General features: G+C 47.4%; 1 protein-coding gene across 1 annotated transcript in view; it reads left to right on the top strand.

Annotated features, from left to right (window-relative positions):
• EYA2 (EYA transcriptional coactivator and phosphatase 2) overlaps positions 1-21138 on the top strand; it is a 217741-nt gene that overhangs the window by 180058 nt on the left and 16545 nt on the right. Inside the window, exons 10-12 of the mRNA XM_074317592.1 lie at positions 2537-2626; positions 15701-15759; positions 20466-20626. Coding sequence (XP_074173693.1) covers positions 2537-2626; positions 15701-15759; positions 20466-20626 — 310 coding nt within the window. The remainder of the gene's footprint in view (positions 1-2536; positions 2627-15700; positions 15760-20465; positions 20627-21138) is intronic.

The raw sequence follows: 21138 nt of genomic DNA, 5'->3' as shown, positions 1-21138 counted from the left end.
TCAGCTCTCTTTTCTCATCCTTGCCCCCATCACACACGTGCAAGCTCTTCCTTCACGTCCTCCCAATATCAATAAATCATCATTTCAGCCTTATCAATCGAGACTATTTGCCTTCTTATAACTGTACAAATACTTTTCATAGATAAGCCATCTGGTACACAATAATTACTTTTCCTGTTTTATGTGCTGTCCTGGGAGTTGACATTTTTCTAAATAAATCCTTTCAGCGGATGACTCTGGATGGCAGCTTCTTCTTGCTTCTTGTCCAGCACCTTGAGGGCTAGTCATCAGTGGCGAGGGTACAAACAGCCTCTCTGAGAAGGAATGTGCAGTTCTGCAGAGGTGAAATGGTTCGGGTATGAGTAATGTGTGGAAACACCCCCGAAACCTTTTCCCAGGTCACACAATGATTCCTCCTTGGCCCTTAAATGTTTGTTTTCCTCATTTTCTCTTCATTTTTCACTGAGTCTCTACCCTGCAACTTCCAGCCAGGACCTGGAGTGCTGAGCTTTGGCGGTTGGGGCCCTGATGAGGTGTTTCGCCTAATGGCTGTGTTCCTGGTTTTGATTCTTACAGTTGTGTGTGTGAAGCTGAGATCACCAGCTCCATTGCCCCCCCTGCCCCTTTTTTTCTAAGAGTCAAGAAGGGTTGATGTCATTAATTATTTATTTTTATAATAGAAGTAATGCAGCCTTTTGGTAAAAAAAAAAAAAAAAATTCAAACAGAAAGGGAAATGTATAGATGACAGTACGAGGCCCTCTTTGCGCCTCAGCCAGCCCTGGCCACTCCAAGGCCTCCTCAGAAGCTGTGCTGCTCTGGAACCAGATTTCCTGGGTTCAAATCCCAGCACTCGGTAGCTCTGGGGCCTTGAGCAAGTTACCTAACCTTTGTGAGCCTCAGTTTTCTCATCTATAAAATGGGAAAATAATAATTCTCACCTCAAAGAGATTTGTGTGAATTAAATGTTAATATTTATAAGTGACACAGAGAAAACACTTAATAGACATTAACCAGGAATGTAACTAAGTGTTGTATTTCCTTTTAGACCAGTGGTTCTTAACCTTAGTTGCACACTGAAATCACATGGGGAAGATTTAAACATTCCTGATGCCTGGACCCCCTCCTCAGCAATTCTGATTTTACTGGTCTGGGGTACAACCTGAGTGTCAGCATTTTTCAATGCTCCTCACATCATTACCGTGTACGGCCAGGGTTGAGCATCTTTTTGCTACCTACTTTCCATGTGTATCAGTTGGGATAGGTGAGGTTATGCTGCAGTAACAAACATCCCCCAAATCTCATAGACTTCTCATTTATGGTACATGTCCATTGTGACCTATTACACATCATCTTTACTCTGGAACCCAGGCTGACAGGGTATCTTTTATCTAGAATACTTAAGTCTTCTGAAATGGGAAGGGAGAGAGCATGGTGAATCGTGCACTGACTCTTAACGCTTCTGACGAGAAGTGAAACATAACTTCTGCTCATGCCATTGGCCAAAGCAAGTCACATGGTCACCCCTGGGTTGAACAGGGAGGGTCTATATCAGTGGCCGGCAGACTGGAAATGGCCAGATAGTAAATATTTTAGACTTTGCAGAATGTATGGTCTCTGTCACAACTACTCACCTCTGCCTTCAAAGCACAAAGCCGTCATAGACTATACACTGTCAAAAAATATAAAAATCATCCTTAGCTCATGAGCCATACAAAAAACAGGCAGCAGGCCAGAGGGGCCCATACGCCCTAATTTGCCAATCCTTGATATTTCTCATCCTCCTACAGGGAGAAGCTCTTCAGGAAGGGACCCAGAGTCGTGCAGTCTAGTATACCATATGTATAGAAAAGTGAAGGAGAGCAAGAAGGGACCCTTTTATTGCATAGCTGTGTTTCCTACATTATACTGTGATGCTTTTTTACTTAATACTGTATTTCTTGGTGATAGTTTCATGTCAGTAGCTATAGCATGATTTCATTTTTTTTCACGGCTGCCTCATTTTTCCTTGTATGGATGCACCATGTTGGGTTTTGTTTGTGGGATCGTTTTTATAATTAATCCTCTATTGTTAGATACTAGTGACATTTTAAATATCAGGAGGAGGAAGACAGGCTCCATAGAGAGACTTGTAAAGAGAGAACCAGCATCCCAGCTCTCCCAGTGTTGATACGTGGTTTATAGCACTTTCCCTGAAATCTTTCTGGCCTCCCTGAAGACACCCATTTCCAGGGGGCCCTCTTTGTTATTATAGCCATTTCTGGTCCTTGCAACACTGAACACAGTCGCAGTTCCAGTGGCATTGTGGGGGAGATTATACTGACGAGGGTAAATATACGTGACAAAAATCCAGAAGTGAAATCTCAGAAGCTGCACGACGTAATCCCCCTGACCCCACACGGAGACACGTTTTAGGTCATGTGCGAGCGGTGCAGAGGGAAGACCACAACTGCCTTTCAGAGGTGGGACGGGAGGGGCAGGGAGGCTCAGAAGACTACAGCCCATTCCCATGTGCTCTCCCCCTCTTCCTTCTAACAGGACACCACCACATCCGTGCGTATCGGCCTGATGATGGAAGAAATGATCTTCAACCTTGCAGACACGCACCTGTTCTTCAACGACCTGGAGGTTTGGAATTGCTTATCTCATCTTTTCCGTATTTAACCACCTGCATCTGGTTTGGGGGAAGAAACATTACCTTTTCTTTTTCTTTTTTTTCCCCTTTTTCCTTTTGCTGGCAACCCCCCAAAAAGGCACAATTTTGTGGCCAGCGACAGTTTATTGAAAACACACTTGACCGGATTATCTCCCCAGCTTCCCTGGGCAGTTACTGGGCCTTTCTCTCTGCTCTAAGTGGTGATGTCCACTGACAGTTTTACTCACCCAATAAAGGCTGCGTAGGTTCTCCCTCCTGAAATTTGCTATGTGATGAGTTGATTAAGGCAAATTAGTACAGATCCTCCTGGGTCAATGATAATTAGCAGTTGGCCAGGAAAGAAGCTTTTAAAAACTATTTACATTCCCCTGAAAACATGTTTTACAAAGCAGGAAGAGCAAGCAGAGGGACTATGCCTATTTATAGTATCTGCTCTTCTGCCCCTAAGGAAACATCAAGGGAGATAGGAAATGGGGAGAGGAGCTTCAGAAATAAAGTGAATTCACCCAGCTATGTCAAAAAGATTTGGGAATAATTTCAAATAGAAAATATATTTAAAATAGAACTATTAAAGCAAAGACAAAGAAATAGAAAGCTAAGTAATGAGTAAAGGTAAGGTGTTGTACCAAAAAAAATCCAGCTCAGGCTAGCTACAGCAGTTAAGTTCAGAGTTAATTTTTGAGCTTCCTGGTAGCCAAAGCAAAGAAGGAAATACAATGCATTGCTTACCGCTAATGAAAGAGCAAGCAGCATTCTCCAAGGTGAGGAAGGGCTATTTCATTTTATTTTATGTTATGTTATGTTATTTTATTTTTGGCTGATGAAAGGAGTAATGTGGGGATCTTCTGGCTTATGTTTGCAGTATTGGTTTAACAGATGGAAAAATAAAAGCAACCTAGAATAACCCGTATGTGAAAGAACAGTTCTAGTTGTCCTAGTAGGAATTCCCCCCCCCCCCCCCCAGAATCTGGGAAATCCCTGCGGACTAACCTGTGAAGTTATGAAGACTATGAATTCCAGATCCGCCCTGACCAGCCCAGAGCAGCACTCGTGCTCATCATCGTCAGGAAAGGACATCGTTTTCCTTTCAGGTCCGAGAGGCAGGCAGGGAAATCTTGCTGAAAGCAGCCATCTGTGTTCCATCCAGTCTAGGCAAGCCCTTTGGGCCTCAGTCCTCCTATGAAAAGAAATTGCTCTCTGCCCAACATCCGTTTTAGAGAGAGGTTCAAGGTAGAAACTTTTTGAGGAAGAAAGAGCTTTGGAGTAGTGGAGGCTACCACTCTCATCAAGGCCCAGGACTGTCATTTTAGCAAAAAGCAGCTTCCTTTACCATGGCCCCTCGTGTCTGAGGGGAGAGGGTGGGGGAGAGGGCTGGAGAAAGGGAAAGGGAGAGAACTTACCAGTAAAACAAAATCAACATGGCAGTTGACTTCAGCAAGTATTTATGCAGCCTCATAGAGTAAACACTCAGCTGACTACAAATAGCAAAACCCAACTTGCTTTAGCAAAAACATGCAAATTATTGGCCCTTATAGTTGAAAAGTTCACGGTAGATTTAGCTTTTCCCTGTCTTCTCCTTAGAATGTCAGTTTCATGAGAGCAGGGACCACATCTGTCTCCCTCGCCCTAAATCCCCCAGACCCAGGCAGTAACCAACCAAACAAATCTGTAAACAAGAAAGTTTGTGATAGTGGAAAGGATGTGGAAAAAAAATAAAATGAGATGTGATGGGTGAGAGGAATAGGGTGGGGGTGGGGTCAGCATTCTCCAAGGGGTCTGAAAAGGTCTCCTGAGGAGGTGACAGTGGAGCCAAGGCCGGAATGAGGACATGAGCCAGCCACTTAGGGAGGGGGAGCAGCAAGTGCAAAGGCCCTGAGGTGAGAACAAGCGTGAAGTACTCCGGGATCAGAGAGAGGGCCACCTGACGGTAGTGGAAGGTGTGAACGCACAGGGTGGCTGAGATAAACAAGCCTGGAGAGCAAGTTGTGGGCCAGATATGGCCGCCGACATCGGTGTGTTTGGTAAGTGCTTAGACAACCGTGAGGCCAAAGAACGTGAAACAGGAAAAGCCGCATGACCGGGTTTATGTTTTAAACAGACCACTCTGGCTGCTGCGTGGAGAATGGGCAGCAGGAGGGGACAGGTAGACGTAGGGACACCAGCAGGAGACTACTGCAGCCGTCCAAGCCAGAGAAGAAAAATGCTTTGCGTTGAGGTGGGGAAAAGATGTGGGCTTCGGGACGGAGGTAAAGCCCAGAGGACTTGCTGATGGGTCGGAGTGGGGATGAGGAGAGAGAGGATTAAGGGGGACTCCTGGGCTTGGTCTGACCAGGGCAGCGGTGCCATTCTCCGAGACGGACAAAACAGGGAAGGTGTGGGGATGCAGTGGGGGAAACACATCCTTCCGTCGTGGGCACGTGGGGGTTGAGATGTTGGGGTCACCCCAGTGAAGACACCAAATTGACAGGCAGATATTCAAGTCTGAAGCTCCTATGCAGTAAAAATGCCAAACATGTAGGAGGCGCTTTGTCAATCCTGATTGAACACGAGACTCAGAGTTTGGTATCTTGCGTGACTGGTGTGTGTTTCGAGCGACGTGTCCGAGTCTTGCCCGCTCTGCTCTCCCCCGCGGACCCCGAAACGGAAGTTCACCTCTTAGAGGAAGCTCTTAATTACCAGCTATTCAGGGAAGCCCTTTTGTTTTTCTTCTCTACATTTTTTTCAAAAATGTCCCCAGTACAGAAGCCCCCCAGGGCATCTCAGCAGGATTGAAACCATGTTGCACAATGGAGAAGCAAAGACTCACACAAGTGAAAACATACTGGTTGCTGGGGCTGGGATCCCCTGTCGGAGTCTAAAGGGCGCCTTCTGTGACTCCAGAGGAGGCGGTTTGGGAGGCCTGGCCCTTGCACGATGGTCAGTGGGGTTTAGGGAACAGCGTCAGAGCCCTTTCTGCTCTGAGCCTATCATCCATTGGTAAATAGGGGGTCAACTCCCACATGCAGCCACGATTTGTGGAGAACTCACTGTTTGCCAGGCCCTCCTCTCCGTGCCGTGGATTCTGTGGCAAACAAAACACAGCAAGTTCACTGCCCTCAGGGCATTGAGCCTCCAGTTGGGGATGCAGACCATAAATAACTGAATATATGAAGTCAGATGAAGTACTCTGAAGGGAGCCAGCAGAGTCAGGGAGGAGATAGTCACAGAGCTGTTATTTTATTTGGTATAACCAGGGAAGGCTTCCCTGACATTTGAGCAGAGATGCGAAGGAGGTAAGGAAGCGGGCCATGGGGGTATCTGGATGAAGAGTGTGCCAGGCAGAGGGAACAGCAATGCAAAGGCCCTGAGGTAGCTTCCACACCCAGGGCAGCTGGAGCAGAAGCAGGAAGGATTGTGGTGGACAAGGGAGTGGGAGGGGAAGGTCATATGGAGCCTTTCTGCCATCGCTAGGCTTTGGATAATAGTGTAAGAGTGACAAGAAGCCCCTGGAGGGTTTTGAGCAAGAGGGAAGTATGATCTGGTTTGCAGTTCAGAGGCTCCCTGGGGCTGCCGGTGGAGAACAGACGGAAGCGGGCAAGGGCGGAAGCAGTTACCTAAGTTCAGGGCACGCTCTTTCTAGTCAGCTCGATCTGCCTTTGAGTGCTTGCTCTATGATCTCCAGACTGTATGGCCAGGGCAAGTTTACGTCATTTCCTTGAGCTTCAGCGTCCTCATCTGTTAAATGGGTAGAAGAAAAAAGCTCCTACCTTCCAGGGTTGTGATGATGATGGGAGATGGTTGAAAGCAGTCAGCACACTGGACATGCCTCTCCACTAGAGGGCTGTAGGTGCCACTGGGATTGTGCAAGGGAAGGAGGGCAAACTGCGTAATTTAAATCATTAGATATTTATTTTACTAAGAGTTAGAAAAATATAGCTAGCTTGCCCGACCCCGATTTTACAATAATTCAGTAATAATACTGCAGTACAGAGATACAGCAAAGAGTACGACGGGGTGAGCCGGGCCCTGACTCACAGCTGATTGCTGGAACTGGGGCACACATATCAACAACTGCATCTCCTACTACCAGCCAACTTGCTGATGTGCAAGAGCGGCTTATTTTGCAGTAAAATCCAGGGCAGAGGAACCCTCGTCTGCAGTGTCGGCTGGCTTGTGGGACAAGGGTGCAGGCTTGATTGACACTCATACACCTGATGTCAAGAGCTGTGGGAACCACCCTCAGGGCCCACCAGTGACCTTAGAAATGGACTAGTGCTAGAAGAAAAGGGTGTAAAGTGGAAACAGCAGGGGAAGCTGACGCTCCGATTGCAGGGTGTTAACTACCAGAACGTCCTACCACTGAGGTTCTCTGGAGATTGGGCATCACGTCCACCATGTTTCGTGGCCCTAAAGAGCATAGCAGCACCCCCCATTCTCTTGGCTTCAATGGTAGGCGTGCTGACGAGAACTGCCTTGGGTGCCTCTTGCCACCAGCTTCCACTTCCTTCTTGATATGTTTTAAAAGAACACGAAATTTGCAGGGAAGATGTAGCGGGACCCTCGAGGGGACCACCTCACTCTTTGTGGCCTTAATGAACAGCCTTTTGATGTCATTGTCGGGAGGTGTGAGTGGGTGAGGGTGCAGTCCCTGGGGAAGATAGCCAGGGCCTGGTATGATGAGGGCAGTGGTGAGAGGGAGGCAAACTGTTTGGCCCCAGGAGGGAGGTGGCAGGGACAGTAAGTCCAGGGGCTGAGATCGGTGAATCCAGCCAGGAGAAGGCAGACACGTGGTGCCCTTCACCACATGGTCCGACAGTGCCACTGCATGCACATTCAAGGGTACCAATCAGAGGTTGCATTTGTAACTTCTGCTTACATCCCATTGGCCACAGCTTTGTCACGTGGCCACACCTTCCTGCAAAGGAGCTGGGGAACGTAGTCTTATCCTGAGCAAGGCCATGCAAGTGAAAATTCTGATACTATAGAAGAGGGAGAATAGATATTGGGGGTTAGCTTACAGACTCAACACCCTTCAGTCTCTTCTCACCAGAGTAGCCACAGTGGTCTTGATGAAGGGAAAACTGAGGTACCGAGAGGATAACCTGCCCAGCACTGACATGTATTGAGCTCTTCCCCAGGCCAGGCTTCATACGTACATTTTCTCACTGAAATCTCACAACAACCCTGCAAGGGAGAATGTTGTTTTTAATCTCAATTTTACAGATGAGGAAACTGAGGCCCAGACAGGTCCCTTTCCCAGAGTCACATAGCTAGTGTGGAGATTTGATCCCAGACAAGCTGACTTCTAAGCTGGGACATTTCTCCTTCACGGAAGGTCCAGTTTTGAGATGCACTGTGGTGTGGAGAAGGGACACACACGGGTCAGCAGAGTGAGTGGAAAAAAAGAGTCCCTCACAGGAAACAAGATTAACCTAAAGGTTTTTGGCAGAACGCATCTCTGGCCAGGCAGGCGGGTAGGCTGGAGGGGGGCGTTTCAACATGCTGCCAGAGCTGTGGGCAGGATCTTTCTGGAGAGACTCAGGAGTGGCTGGAATCTGGGCAGGCCGTGGCTGCGTGCCTGACACGCGGGCCTGATTGCTAAAGGCCTGATTTACGGTTGTGCAGGAGCTATCAGGGAGAATAATATTTCACTGTGTCAGCGCTGAGCTGCTCTCCAAGGCGTCCTGCCCAACTGGCCATTAACACAGTGTGGCCCACGGCCTCTTTAGTGCTCTTCAGATAAGTTAAACATTTAGACAACACAAGAAAGATGGCCCAGGTTTCCCTCCCAAGGAACAGGCCCCTCTCTGGCTAGTGTAGAGGCAGCATTAAGCAATCCCACTTAAATATACTTGCCTTAAAGAAGAAGGAGTGGCCAGGGAGTCCGTCTGGGCTCTGAGGAGAGTCATTTTTCTAAAGCAAATTTGTCAACAATTTCCTTTCTGCATTTGTGTCTCCAGGCAGCCAACGACGAAAATTAATGAGATCGGACCACAGTAGGGCAAGTTAAGGAAACCCCAGCTGTCGCCCGCTTAATCAGAATGGGTTTCCATTGATATTTTTCACTGAGCTTATTGTTCAGAAATGAGCAACCATGAGAATACTAAGTATCAAAACCTGTGGGATGCAGGTACGGAATGATCCAGACAGACACATACAGCCTGAAATTACATTTGTTAGGGAAACTAATAAGAACTGGTCATTGAAAAGACCATGAAGGGACATAAGCCTTTGGCGAGGGTGAATGAGAAAAAAGAAAAGAAGAAAAAGAGCTCAATAAAGAATACCCCGAATGAAAGGGTGGACATTACTACAGATTCAGGGGAGATGCAAATACCATGTACAATATTATACCAATGAATTTGAAAACCTAGATGAAGTGGACACTCTTCGGGAATACATAGATTACCAAAATGAACCCAAGGGGAAATTTAAAAATAAAATAAACCAGTGACCTGGGACGTTGAAATGGTAGTTTAAGATGTTCTCCCCAAAAAAGGTACCCGGTCCAGCCAGTTTTAAACAGGAATTCCACCAAACATTGAAGGAAAAGGTAAATCCCATCCCACACAAACTACAGAGCAGAGAAAAAGGTGGGATACTCTCCCATGCATATTATGAAATCAGTGTCACCCTGAAAACTCAATTGAGACTTTGAGCACATGACAAATGGATAAATCACTGTCATCGCTGATGAAAGGTGGACTGCACCTGTAGTCCCTCCGATACCTTCGCTGGTGCCCTGTGACTCTTCACCTGAGTTCCACTTGGGCCCTGTCCGAGCTTCAGGTGAAAGACAGGTCTGGACTATAAGTGATGCCATGTCGTAGGCCTGCCACCTGCCTCAGAATGTACCTGCAAGAGGATGCATTCAGCATGTTTCGTCATTTGGAAAAACAAGACAAAACTGGAGGCCTTGTTCTGTCACCAGAGAAGGGCCCAGAAACAATGACACTCCTGTAGCAACGAGAACACCCAGCACCCAGATCCTGGTTTCTAATACCATTTTCCAGTCAAAGGAACCAGGGCTCCTTGGAAAAATGGCTGATTAGAAGGCTGGGGCAGGGAAGGCACACGATACACATGGAGCTTCTTATAAGGAAGTGCTCAAAAACAACTCCACCATGATGGGGTGTGTTCAAAAGGACACAGGAGCTAACCAGAAGGGTTGCCACCGGCCAAAGCTGGAACAATTTGAGTGCTAAAAAAAATAACATCATATTGGGTTCTAACCGCAACTAGAAAATAAGTACCCATGAATCCATACTGACACAGATAAACAGTTAAATAAATTAAATACATACATAAATAAATAAGTGAGGGAGAATAGACGCATCTCCTACACAGAAAAACTCCAGTTTATTTAGATTCTCCGCCCTTAATCGTGAGCTTCACATAATGACTCCCTTCCAAAGAGTATAATATGGGAAGGTGGGGGAGAGTAGCTTTACAGTGCAGAAATCTGACGAACCAGATGGTCAAGGTCAACCTCAGCAGTGATAAGTCCTGTTGATAGTATGTGATGAGAATGGCATTTCACCTCTGTGATCTTCCGGCCCCAAATCCATAACCCCAGTCTAATCATAAGGGACGCATCAGACAGACCCCAAGTGAGAAAAATTCTACCAAATGCCTGACCAATACTCCTTTAAACTGTCATCAAAACCAAGGAAAGTCTGAGAGAAAGCCCAAGAGGGCAGAATAGAGTTAAAAAACAAAACAAACAAGCAAAAAAAAACTCATATACACAAATAATAATGTTAGACTATATGAGGAAAATAGAAAAAAAAATCATATTTACAAAAGCAACCAAAAGTTATAATTTTTAGGAATAAACTTATGAAAACCATTTAAAAAAAAAAAAAAGGAATGTCTGAGAAAATCTTGACTCTTTAGGCTCCTCTGGGCTAGAGGAGCCTAAAGAGTCAAGATGACAAAGTGTAATGTGATACCTTGGATGGGATCCTAGGAGAGAGAAAAAGGACATTAGTGGAAAAACTAGGGAACTCAAAATAAAGAATTGATGTTAGTTAATAATAATAATATAGTGACATTTATTTATTAGTTGTGACAAATGTACCATACGAATATAAGATTTTAACAGTGAGGTAACTGGGTGTGGCTACATGGAAACTCTAGATAGATGGGAACTGTCTACACTATAGTCACAACTTTTATGTAAATCTAAAACAATTCTAGAATTAAGAATTTATTTAAAAAAAAAAAAAAAAAACCTTAAGACTCAAAGGTATTAAGCATGTTGCCCAAGGTCACACACCTAGAAAATGGCAGGAACCCAAGGAGGGGCCTTTGAACGCCTGCTGCACCATCTCGGGTGTCTCTACCCTGGTCCTCTTCTTCCTGGGAACCTGCGATGCAGGAATGCAGTGTCCTGCTTTGCTTCTAAATGGCCTCCTCAGCAGTTGACCATGACCCTCTCTCACTAGTGAACTCAATTCAATTTGACCATTACTATACCGGGCAGAATTTAGGCCTATAGAATCCAAAATAGTAATAATAGTAATAATGACACCAAACGGGTATGTGGCATTGTCTGTGGGCAATGCACTTTTCAATGTGCTTGACCTGTAGGATTCATTTAATCCTTACAACACCCTCTGTGGTAGGTACCATTCCATAGCTCGGTGACATTCTCCAGCCCCCCCCCTTTTTTTTTTCACACTATACGATGCCTTGGAAATAATTCCATGTGCTCACATAAAAATTTCCCTCGCTCCTCTGAACTGCTGGGTAGGATTCCACTGAATGGATATACCATATTTCCTTTAGCTGTGATCCAACTGAGGGAATTTGCAGCATTTTCCAGTTTCTCCCTGGGATGATGGACGTCCTTGAGTAAGGCTCTTGGCAGGTGTTTCTCTGGGTGTCAGCCCCACTGCGTGTCACCCATGCTGTGGCTGTGGGAACCCTTCCTCTGTCTTTGCCAGCTGGGCCCGCTCAGATGCCCAGCACAGTCAGTCACACTGGCCCAAGGAGTCCAGAAGCACCCGGGCTGAAAAGCCAGCATCCTGACCTTTACAGGCCTGCCCCACCCCCCATGCCGCAGAGCTGAGAGGCATCAGATCCACTTCCCCAAGAGCTCAGTACCATCCTATGTCCTCTGAACTGTCCCAGCCCCCTGGTTGCGGGCTCAGCAGGTAACTCAATCCAGGTCAGCTGGTTGCGTATGAGGTAGTGTCTCGCTGAGCGTCATGGTATTTTATTAACTTCGAAATGTGATCGCTACTGTTGTCACACTTTAGCACCCCCAACAATCCCCGTGCAAATGAGAAAACCAGAGCCTCCTCACATACCTTTCCCCTGACATCAGGGAAAGAACAAGGAACCTACCCAGGGGCCTGAGCCTGTGTGACCCCCAGAGCAGTTTTGGAGCTTGAGGGACGGACTGGGGGGCATAGGGAGGTGTTTTTCCAATTTCAGGAAGAGCAATGGACTGGGCCGCGGCTGCGGAGAAACCTGCTATTAATTTTGTTGTCTCTGTGCCTGGGTCTGCAAAGTCCACGTTGGCTTTTAAATAGTTTTCGTTACCCTGTCGGGAAGCTGTCCCTAGGATCCTTCCATCTCCCATCTCTCAGACGGCTGTGGATCAGAGCTCTCAAACTCGGATGCCCACAGGGGCCAAGTGATCAGGTGATGAAAAGTGAAGAAAACCCAATAGACACGGTGGGGAACTGGAAATGGGTGTCCAGACAATTGATTGTCGGTGTATAGGAACGCAAGCCCGACATTGCCGGGACATGTCAGTTCTCAAAGTAGCTGAAAATCTGGAGAGAGATCCCCTGGGTTTCCACACTGGCTATTGTGTCAAAATGTATTTTAAGCACAGTGTGGCTAAATAAGCTATGTCTCCAGGCCAGCTTGCGCTCTTCCCTAACTGAATTTACCAACATAGAAGACTAGCTGTCAGCCTATTCCTTTCTCCCTCTAGGACAGCGCTGTCCAATAGAATTTTCCTTGACGGTGGAAAGACATGCACCATCCAGTACGGTAGCCACTGGCTGGCTGCAAGGAGCGAGTGGGCCCTTGAAATTGGATGGAGGCACTGAATGTTTATTTTTATTTAATTATAATTAATTTAAATGTAACTGTAAATAACTGCATGTGGTTAATTGCTACGATATTAGACAGTGTCATGATAGATTTTTAAAGTTGGGGTGTCAGGGGAATTTAAAAAATTGGCGTGTACCCTTGAGCTCAGCTACTTCAGGAAAGGACACCCCTCTTGAAGAGCAGGGAATACATTCTACCTGAGACCACCAAGTGGCAGTTACAGTCCTAGGTACATGGAAAGAAAGGAAATATGGAATAATGAGCAAAAAAAGAGTTGGGTGTGAGCCAGATATCTGCTGGCTCAAGTGTAGTTACTCAGTGTCCCCCCAGTTTTTTTTTCTAGCACTCTCTGAAGAGTTTCTCACCTGGAGGCACCATTTAGCATCACCACATTCTTTGCCATGTGCTCTGACTCACCCCTGCCCATGGCTGACCCCTAGGAAGCCACTTGGTGAGACTTCCCTGCTGCCATCAGCCTATCAGTGCACACCACTGCCCATGCCCACATGCTGTCCTGGTCCCACAGACATGCCAGGTCCTATGCAGAGGGACAACGGCAGCTCCTGGACTCAGTCCTACTTTGTCACTGTCACAGAGCTATGGACTAGAGTGTGCCAAGGACCCTAGAAACAGACGTCACCTTCCAGCAAACCCCTTTCCAATCCAGAGCCCCTTCAGGGGCCAGAGAGGGGGACCAGTGGCCACACCACCTCAGCTGCCATTCTCCCCTTCTTCTCCCAGGTTCCAGCCTCACTCCCCACAAAGCAGCCCAGCCTGCAGTCCCCAACCCGACTGCAACGCCACGTCTCCATATCAACAACCTTCCCTCTACATATCTTTAAAAAATGAATGAGGGAAGGGGTTTCCCATCACCCCCACCAACCCCTTCCCTAGCTAAGGCCCTGTTCTCAAAGATGAATTCAAGCCTGTTTCTTGTGTAAAAAGAGATCTCAAAATGTTGAAAACATCTTTTTCCCCCAGCTTCTATCCCCCCATAAAGGATGTCCCAACCAGTTTCTTTCCTCAGAGGTCAAGCTCAGAGTTCCATGTTCTTCTCCTCTCCTTAGCCGTCTTTGCAAGAAATATCTGCCTCCTGAAATTACATTGCAACCAAAATATGGATGTGTATAAATCTTAATAACACAATAATAAAAATTGATACAGCACCTACTGTGTGCCAGGCTGTACAGCCCGCTGTTAATGTAGCATCTCACTTCTCCTCACGTCAACCCTGTGAAGTAGGTTCCATTACCAGTCTGACCTCAGAGGTTCAGGGTGGTGATGTAGCTTGCCCAAGGTCACACAGCTGGAAAATGGTTGGATTCAGGATCCAAACCCAGGCGGTCAGATTCGGGAGGCTGAGCTCTAAATAGGACCATGGGGGCTGGCACAGCAGGCTCACAGTTTTTGCCGTATCAGCCTATCATCCAAATGTGCTTTCTGGTGGAGGTGGAGTTGACAGGATTGGTGTGTGTTGAGCGTAGATTCCGTGGGGGGATGTTACATCACTCTTAACTCCCGGTTGCAAGTGCAAAGTGACAGAAATCCAATTCCGCTAACTCAAACTGAGACGTCCGGGCATCAGTTTCCTATGGCTGCTGTAACAAATTACTGCACACTTAGTGGCTTAAAACAACACAAATGTACTCTTACACTTCTGGAGGCCAGAAGTCCAAAATCAGTTTCACGGGGTTGCAGGTGTTGGCGAGGCTGGTTTCTTCTGGAGGCTCTGAGGGGAAATCTGTTCTTTGCCTTTTGGATTTCTACCTGTATTTCTTGGCTTGCAGCCTCTTCCTCTGTCTTCAGAGCGTGTGGCTCCAATCCCCTTCTCCCCTCGATCATCAAATATCTCTCTGCCTCTTACTTACAGGACCCTTGTGATTACCCCAGGGCCAGCCAGAGAATCCAGGATAATCTCTGCACCTCAAGATCTTTAACTTAATCACATCTGCAAAGTCCCTTTGCCATATAAGGTTCCAGGAATTAGGGCGTGGGCATCTTTGAGATGTATTCAGCTGACCACAGTCAGGATGGCCTAGTTTCAGTTGTGGCTGGATCCAGGGGTTCAGACAATGTGACCAGGGCCTCATCCTCTCTCCAGCTCCCAGACCCGCTTTCCTGCAGCCCCTCCAGGCTGCATCCCACCCTTCAGCCGCCCCAATGAAAGGAGAGCGCCTCTTTCCCAGAAGTCCCAGCCAGAGTCCCAGGGCTGATTCCCATTGGTCCAGCCTAGACCACATGCTCGTCTCTGAAGCAATCACTTTAACCGGTGGGATGCTGGGTCCCTCTGATTGGTTGAGACTGGGTCATGTGCCCATTTTTATCATCCCCTTCCTTGAGGTCTTAACCCACATTTGATAAGGTGTTTCCCCAAAGGGAACTGAGAGACTTATGGGTGGTGGAAAGCAGCATGTCATTGGAGTCCATTGAAGGGCAAATCCATGAGATGGTGCCTGGCACATAGTAAGTGCTCAATAAATGATGGTCACACATCGTAGGACACAGAGGGGAACTTAGAAAGGGGGTAGGTCCAGAAGCTAATGCTTAAAGAATATAAGGTTCACTAAGTAGATGAAGGTAGAAGAGCATTCCAGGCCTAGAAAACACTTCGAACAAGGCAAAGGTTTCCACGGTATGTCCTGTCGTAGCTGGGGGCAGACGGGGATGGTCCCATTTTGTACCTGTCCCCCCAGTGTAATATTAACAGCAGCCCCTTTTACTTGCAAAACTCTCGCAGTTTGCATGATCGGTTATATGGTCACTCCCTTCCCTTACAGCCAACCTGCTCATTTATAAAGAAACCAAAGGCAAAAGAGGGATGATACTTCACCCCCGGTCACCTACCAGTTAGTGGCAAAGCTCTGATTAGAAGGCAGGACTCCACCTCCCAGTCCAGTGTTCATTCTACCCTTTAGTTTATGAAACCAAATTGTAAGGGCAGCATCAGATTAACCAGTCACATTTCTCTCTTTCTTTTCTTGCCAAATTTTTCGTAGGACTGTGACCAGATCCACGTCGACGACGTCTCATCTGATGACAATGGCCAAGATTTAAGGTAGGAACTCAGGGGAAGGTCAAACATGCCCCTTTGGATCGGTTGTCCAGCTCTCCTATCACTGGGAAATAGAGAGAAGGGGCCGCTGGTTATCAGGGCAAGAAGCGCCTGCCTCCAGCCTGAACTGGAACTATGTTTCTCTGAGCTCAGAAACCACGCCCCCCACCCTGCAGCCTTTCCTGTATGTCCTCCTATCATTGAGGCTGAGATTTCCACAGATTCTCTATGACTCTCCTTGTGTTTGTCTATGTGTTTTTCCCCTTCTTATTAAAGTAATACATGCATATTATAAAAAATTCAACCACTCCTGACCTTGCCTCCCAGAATCACCACCATTAAGAGTTGATATACATTCTTCAGAGGTTTGATTGCGTTCATTAGTATACATATATCATTTAATACAAAAGTTAATACAGTCGATACTCAAAAAATATATTTTTCTTGAATGAATGAATAAGTGGTATGTTTCTGGCTTCTAGGGTAAAACACTCCCAGGACATGGATTCCAGAAATCAGGTGCCCAACCACTGAGAAAGACAACTTCCAGAGGAATGTCTCTGGAATGTTCCATACCTGCCCCTGGGGAAAGGTTTATAAAAACAGAACCATAGTTAATCTGTGCTTATCCAAAATTATCACAATTCAACACCTCTAGGCCCATCAAAAATATTATTAGACCAAATAATGTTTTGCTTACGGGGCCAGTCGTCGTAACTTCACTTAGTGATTGCTTCCTAGGTACGTCTCTTAACCTTCTCCTAAAAAAGAAATCAAAGTTTTTGTTACTGAGCCCTGCAAGTTTTTGCAAAGCCCAGGACAATTAGAAGTGACAGGGGGCAGGCACCTGCTTCATTTTAATTAGCCATTCAGAAAATCCCTCTGCCCTCAGGACTGGCAGGGGAGCAAGGCTCCAGTGCCAGCGGGCACTTCCCAATTTATGGAGTAAATCAACCCAAGATCAAGGTTAACTGTGTCCTTTCCAAGAAGTCATCACTGAGAACCACTCTCCCTTTCAAGGCAATGAGCAGCCAGGGTTTCGTTTTAATAAAGTGTCCCCCGTAGCTGTCTGGATTGGAATTTAAAGCATTGTTCTCATGCTGAGCTGTTTAAGAATCCACAATCCAAGAGTGTCTCCCCCGCCCTGAAACCAAATTCCCCATTTACTCATTCAGGAAATATTTATTGAGTACCTACTATGTGCTAGGCACCAACCATCAGTGCCCCTTGGATTTTGTTTGTTTCATTTTGTTGTTTTCCTCAGTTAACAGTAGAAACCCATCTTGGTAACGCCCTTGGGTTCTGCCATGCCCTGTTCCAGATGCTTTACATGGATTAACTCACAGCATCTGCATAGTAACCCTAAGACAGGTGTTCTTATCTTCATCCCCTTTTACCATCAGGGACTGGGAGGCACAGAGAAGTTAGGTAACCTGCCCAACTTCACACAGCTGGTAAATAGGGAAGGCAGGATTCATGGATGAACATCCAGGCAGCTCCCCAGGGTATCCTCTGAGTTTCGTCAGTGTTCTTTCTCAAGAATAAATTACCTAGCCTTTCCATACTACCTGGAGACAGGACCGTATAGCTTTATTCTGGGTTCCTGTCAGAACTTAAAGGGAAACTTTCACACTGTCCAGAATCCTCGATGAAGGAGGACAATGTCCTCAAATTCCTTGCAGCAGGAACTCAGTTAGGTGGCACCTACCTGGACTTCCAAATGGAACAGTCATCTACAAATGGAAGAGTGACAGCATGTGCATCGTAAACCTGAAGAGACTCTGGGAGGAGCTTCTGTGGGCAGGTCGGACCAGTGCGGCCCCTGATAACCCGGGTCAGTGTCATAGCCGGCGAATACCAGCCGGCGAGCTGTGCTGCAGCCACCATGGCCACCTCTGCTGCTGACCTCTTCGCTCCTGCTAGCTTTGCTAACCAGATGCAGGCAGCCTTCCGGGAGCCAAGCCTTCGGAGGTTACAGGTCCCAGCGCTGACCACCAGCCTCTCAGGGAGGCGTCTTATGTTAACCTGCCCACCACTGCTCTGTGTCACACAGCCTCTCCCCTGTGCGATGTGGACACTGCCATCTGCACAACAAGGGAACTCACTCGGCGGGTCTGACGTGGGGGTGCTGGCCCAGGAAGTTCTGCGCATGTGTGGCCCCATCTCCCGTGAATACCCGTGGGAGGTCATGCTTGATCTCTGTTTCTACAGAGATCCTGAAAAGGTAGAGCAGGCCACTGCTGAAAAGGCTGTGACCATGTTGTAATGTCAGGGTGGACGGACTGCTCCAGCTCCCAAGTTCACTGCTGCTCAGCCTGAGTCACAGGCACAGGTTCCCTCCATGCCTGTCCAGCAGCTCCGTGCCAGGGACGAGAGTGCTCAGCCTGCAGCCCCCACTGCTCAGGCCGCTGAATGGGCAGGAACAACCCCTGAGGGGTCTTAAGCTGTTCTTCCACAGACACTTCAGCAGGAACGAGGTTGATGGAAAAGAAACAGCTTCTTTAAAAAAAAAATTAAAAAGAAAGAATAAATTATCTAGCAAGATGGGAACCTTTAAAGTAGAGAGGAAGGACCACAGGGTGATTGAAAGTGTAGGTTCTGGAACCAAGTGACTGTGAGGGGATAAAGTCATATAGCCCCTTCCTCCATCGGGTGAGGAACGTGCTGGAAAAGTGTGCGGCACAGAGTGAGTCCTTGATAAATGGCTGCCTGCCTTTCTGCCCCCATGATTAGATGTGGTCTGCTCCCTTTCACTCATTGGGAATATTTCATTTAGCTTTGGCCCCTGGTCACCACCAACCAAAGGGGGAACTGAGAAGGAAGAAAAAGCAATGTGTCTGTGTAATAAAAAAACCCATTGACATCTTTCGTGGGGAAGAGGATGTGTTTGTGCAAACAAGTTATTAGAACAGTCATGTTGTGTTCTCCAGGGGTCTTTTAAATTTTGAGTAATTCAGTAAAAAGCAGGGGGGATAATCACCCATCTTCCCAGCATCTCAGACTAACTACTTTCTGACATTATGACTTTCTTGCTTCCAATTTTATACACACTCACACAAATACTGTGAAAAACGACATGGGCGAATGTGTGTGTATTAGGGCATGTGTGTATGTATGTGTTTATATGGACATACATGTGTGTATATGAGTATTCTTGTCTGTTGATGGGCAAGAATGTAAAGATGTCTAAAAAACAACTCCTGTCAATCAGTTGGTGTCTCACCAACTGTCCACATGACCTGCTCTGGAGGGAACACTAGAGTCTACATTGGAGGCCTCTGAAATTAAGTTTCAGGGACCAGTGTCCCCCAGGCCTCTCTGTCCCAGGGAGCCCCTCACGGTAAGATTTGCTGTTGAGTTTGAGACATTGCCCACGGCATTTCTGTGGCTCCTGCAGGGTTTGTGCTGTCCCCACCACTGCCTCTTCCCTGAGAAGTTTTCCATCCCTGCACAGAGGCCTGGCCTCTGCTCAGAGTACGGCTGAGCCGCAGGCTTGGTGGGTGACGGCAGCACGTCACATCATGCTGTGTTCTGGCACTCACTTCACCCCTTTCAACTTGCTTTTTATCTCTGCCGTAGCAGTGGTGTGAAATTGGAAGTACTTAAGATACAATTTCCAAATGTTGTTTCAGTCCTGTTGTGTTGCATCTTTTTAAAAAACAAAATGCCTTTCTTTTTCCATTCTTAAACTCATCATAGAAAATCCAGAAATATAGTACAAAGAGAAAAAAGGTCAGCCAAACCCGCACCCTGAGACACCATGGCACCATATTGACCTGTTTCATTGCACTCTTTTTCTCTCTGAAGAGACTTTCATGTTTGTCTTAGACGCTTCTGGTCAAACTGCACACACACCCCTTGTCACACTCTGGCTTTTCCTTGCGACGTCATGGTGTAAGCGTTACTGCTGCGGTTTTGAAAACTTACAAAATGGTGGTGGGAAACACAATGGCGTTACCTGGAGAGCTGGGGTTTCCATCCTCACACTGCAGTTGCTGTAGGTGGTGAATCGCCCACACTTTCCCCTTCTGGTCCCCAGCTGCCACTTTTGTCGTTAACTTTGTAGGACGTGCTGGCTTGTCTCCAATCCATGAGTAGAACTTCTTAGCCCAGCGTGCTTCGTGGGGGTGGAGGGTTATATGTGCCAAGCACCAGCAATCGACTCTGCCTAATTAAAAATAAATTAAAATAGGGAATGTCTGTAGCAAGATACAGAGATGCTTGCAGAATGGGAAGAAAGAGTCAACAGCCAGGCCTTAGAAAGGAGGGGAAGGGGGGCAGATTTCGGGTTAAAAGAGCAGGAACGAACTGAGGTTTTCTCCTCACTCTTCTGTCAGGATGAACCAAATCCAAATCCAGCCATTTTTTTGGGAATTCTCTTCTAGCCTCAAATTATAAAGGGAGAGAGAGAGAGAGGCTTTCCCTAGCTTGGCCACTGCTGGTGGGGGGCAGGATAGTTCTCCATAAAAGAAAGCAGACATGCTGTTTGATACCAAAAGACAGGGAAATGGACCCGGGTTAAGCACGTGCAAAAGGTGCCACCATTCTTAGAGAAGCCAGTAAGGGCTGTGGTCCTGCCCCTCCCGGAATTCACACGCACGCAGCACCCTTGCACACTCGGGGTTGTGGATAACCTAAGCCCCTCCCTACCCCCGGTGAAGAGCCCCACACTAACACTGCCTCTTCTCCTCTCCTGTCCCCGTCCCCAGCACGTACAACTTTTCCGCCGATGGCTTCCACAGTTCAGCCCCAGGAGCCAACCTGTGCCTGGGCTCCGGCGTCCACGGTGGCGTGGACTGGATGAGGAAGCTGGCCTTCCGTTACCGGCGGGTCAAGGAGATGTACAACACCTACAAGAACAACGTTGGCGGTGAGTGAGTGGGCTGTCCCTGGGGGTCACGGGGCTGCCCCAGCTCGGGCTGCCTCCTGGACCAAGGGAAATTCATCAAGGATGGACGCTGTCACTCACAGCGCACCTGCTCTGTGCCAGGCACTGTTCTGAGAGGGTTAAAGACAGCCGCTCACTCAACAGAGTCCTCATGACATGCTCTGGGAGAGGGCACTTGTGTTGGGGGGGATGCACGTTGCTAGAGATTACACAGCCTACCAATGGCGGGGATGGCATGGGGTCTGATCACAACCGGGGGTCTCATAGTGTGCTCCTCGGGCCAGAAGCATCAATCAGTGTCACCTGGAGACTCGTTAGAAGTGTAGGTTCTCGGAAGCTCGGGGGTGGGACTGGATATCTGGGTTTTAACACTCCCTCTGGGTGATTGACACTCGCTGGAGTTTGGGCACCAGCGGCTCCAGCCCTCGTGCTCGGACTGGGGTCTGTGGACCGGCCGCATGAGCATCCCGTGGGTGCTTGTTAGATAACAAGAC

The sequence above is a fragment of the Rhinolophus sinicus genome, linkage group LG13, assembly GCF_036562045.2.
Source record: "Rhinolophus sinicus isolate RSC01 linkage group LG13, ASM3656204v1, whole genome shotgun sequence".
In the NCBI taxonomy this organism is placed as follows: domain Eukaryota; kingdom Metazoa; phylum Chordata; class Mammalia; order Chiroptera; family Rhinolophidae; genus Rhinolophus; species Rhinolophus sinicus.
This window is presented reverse-complemented; position numbering and strand designations above follow the sequence as displayed.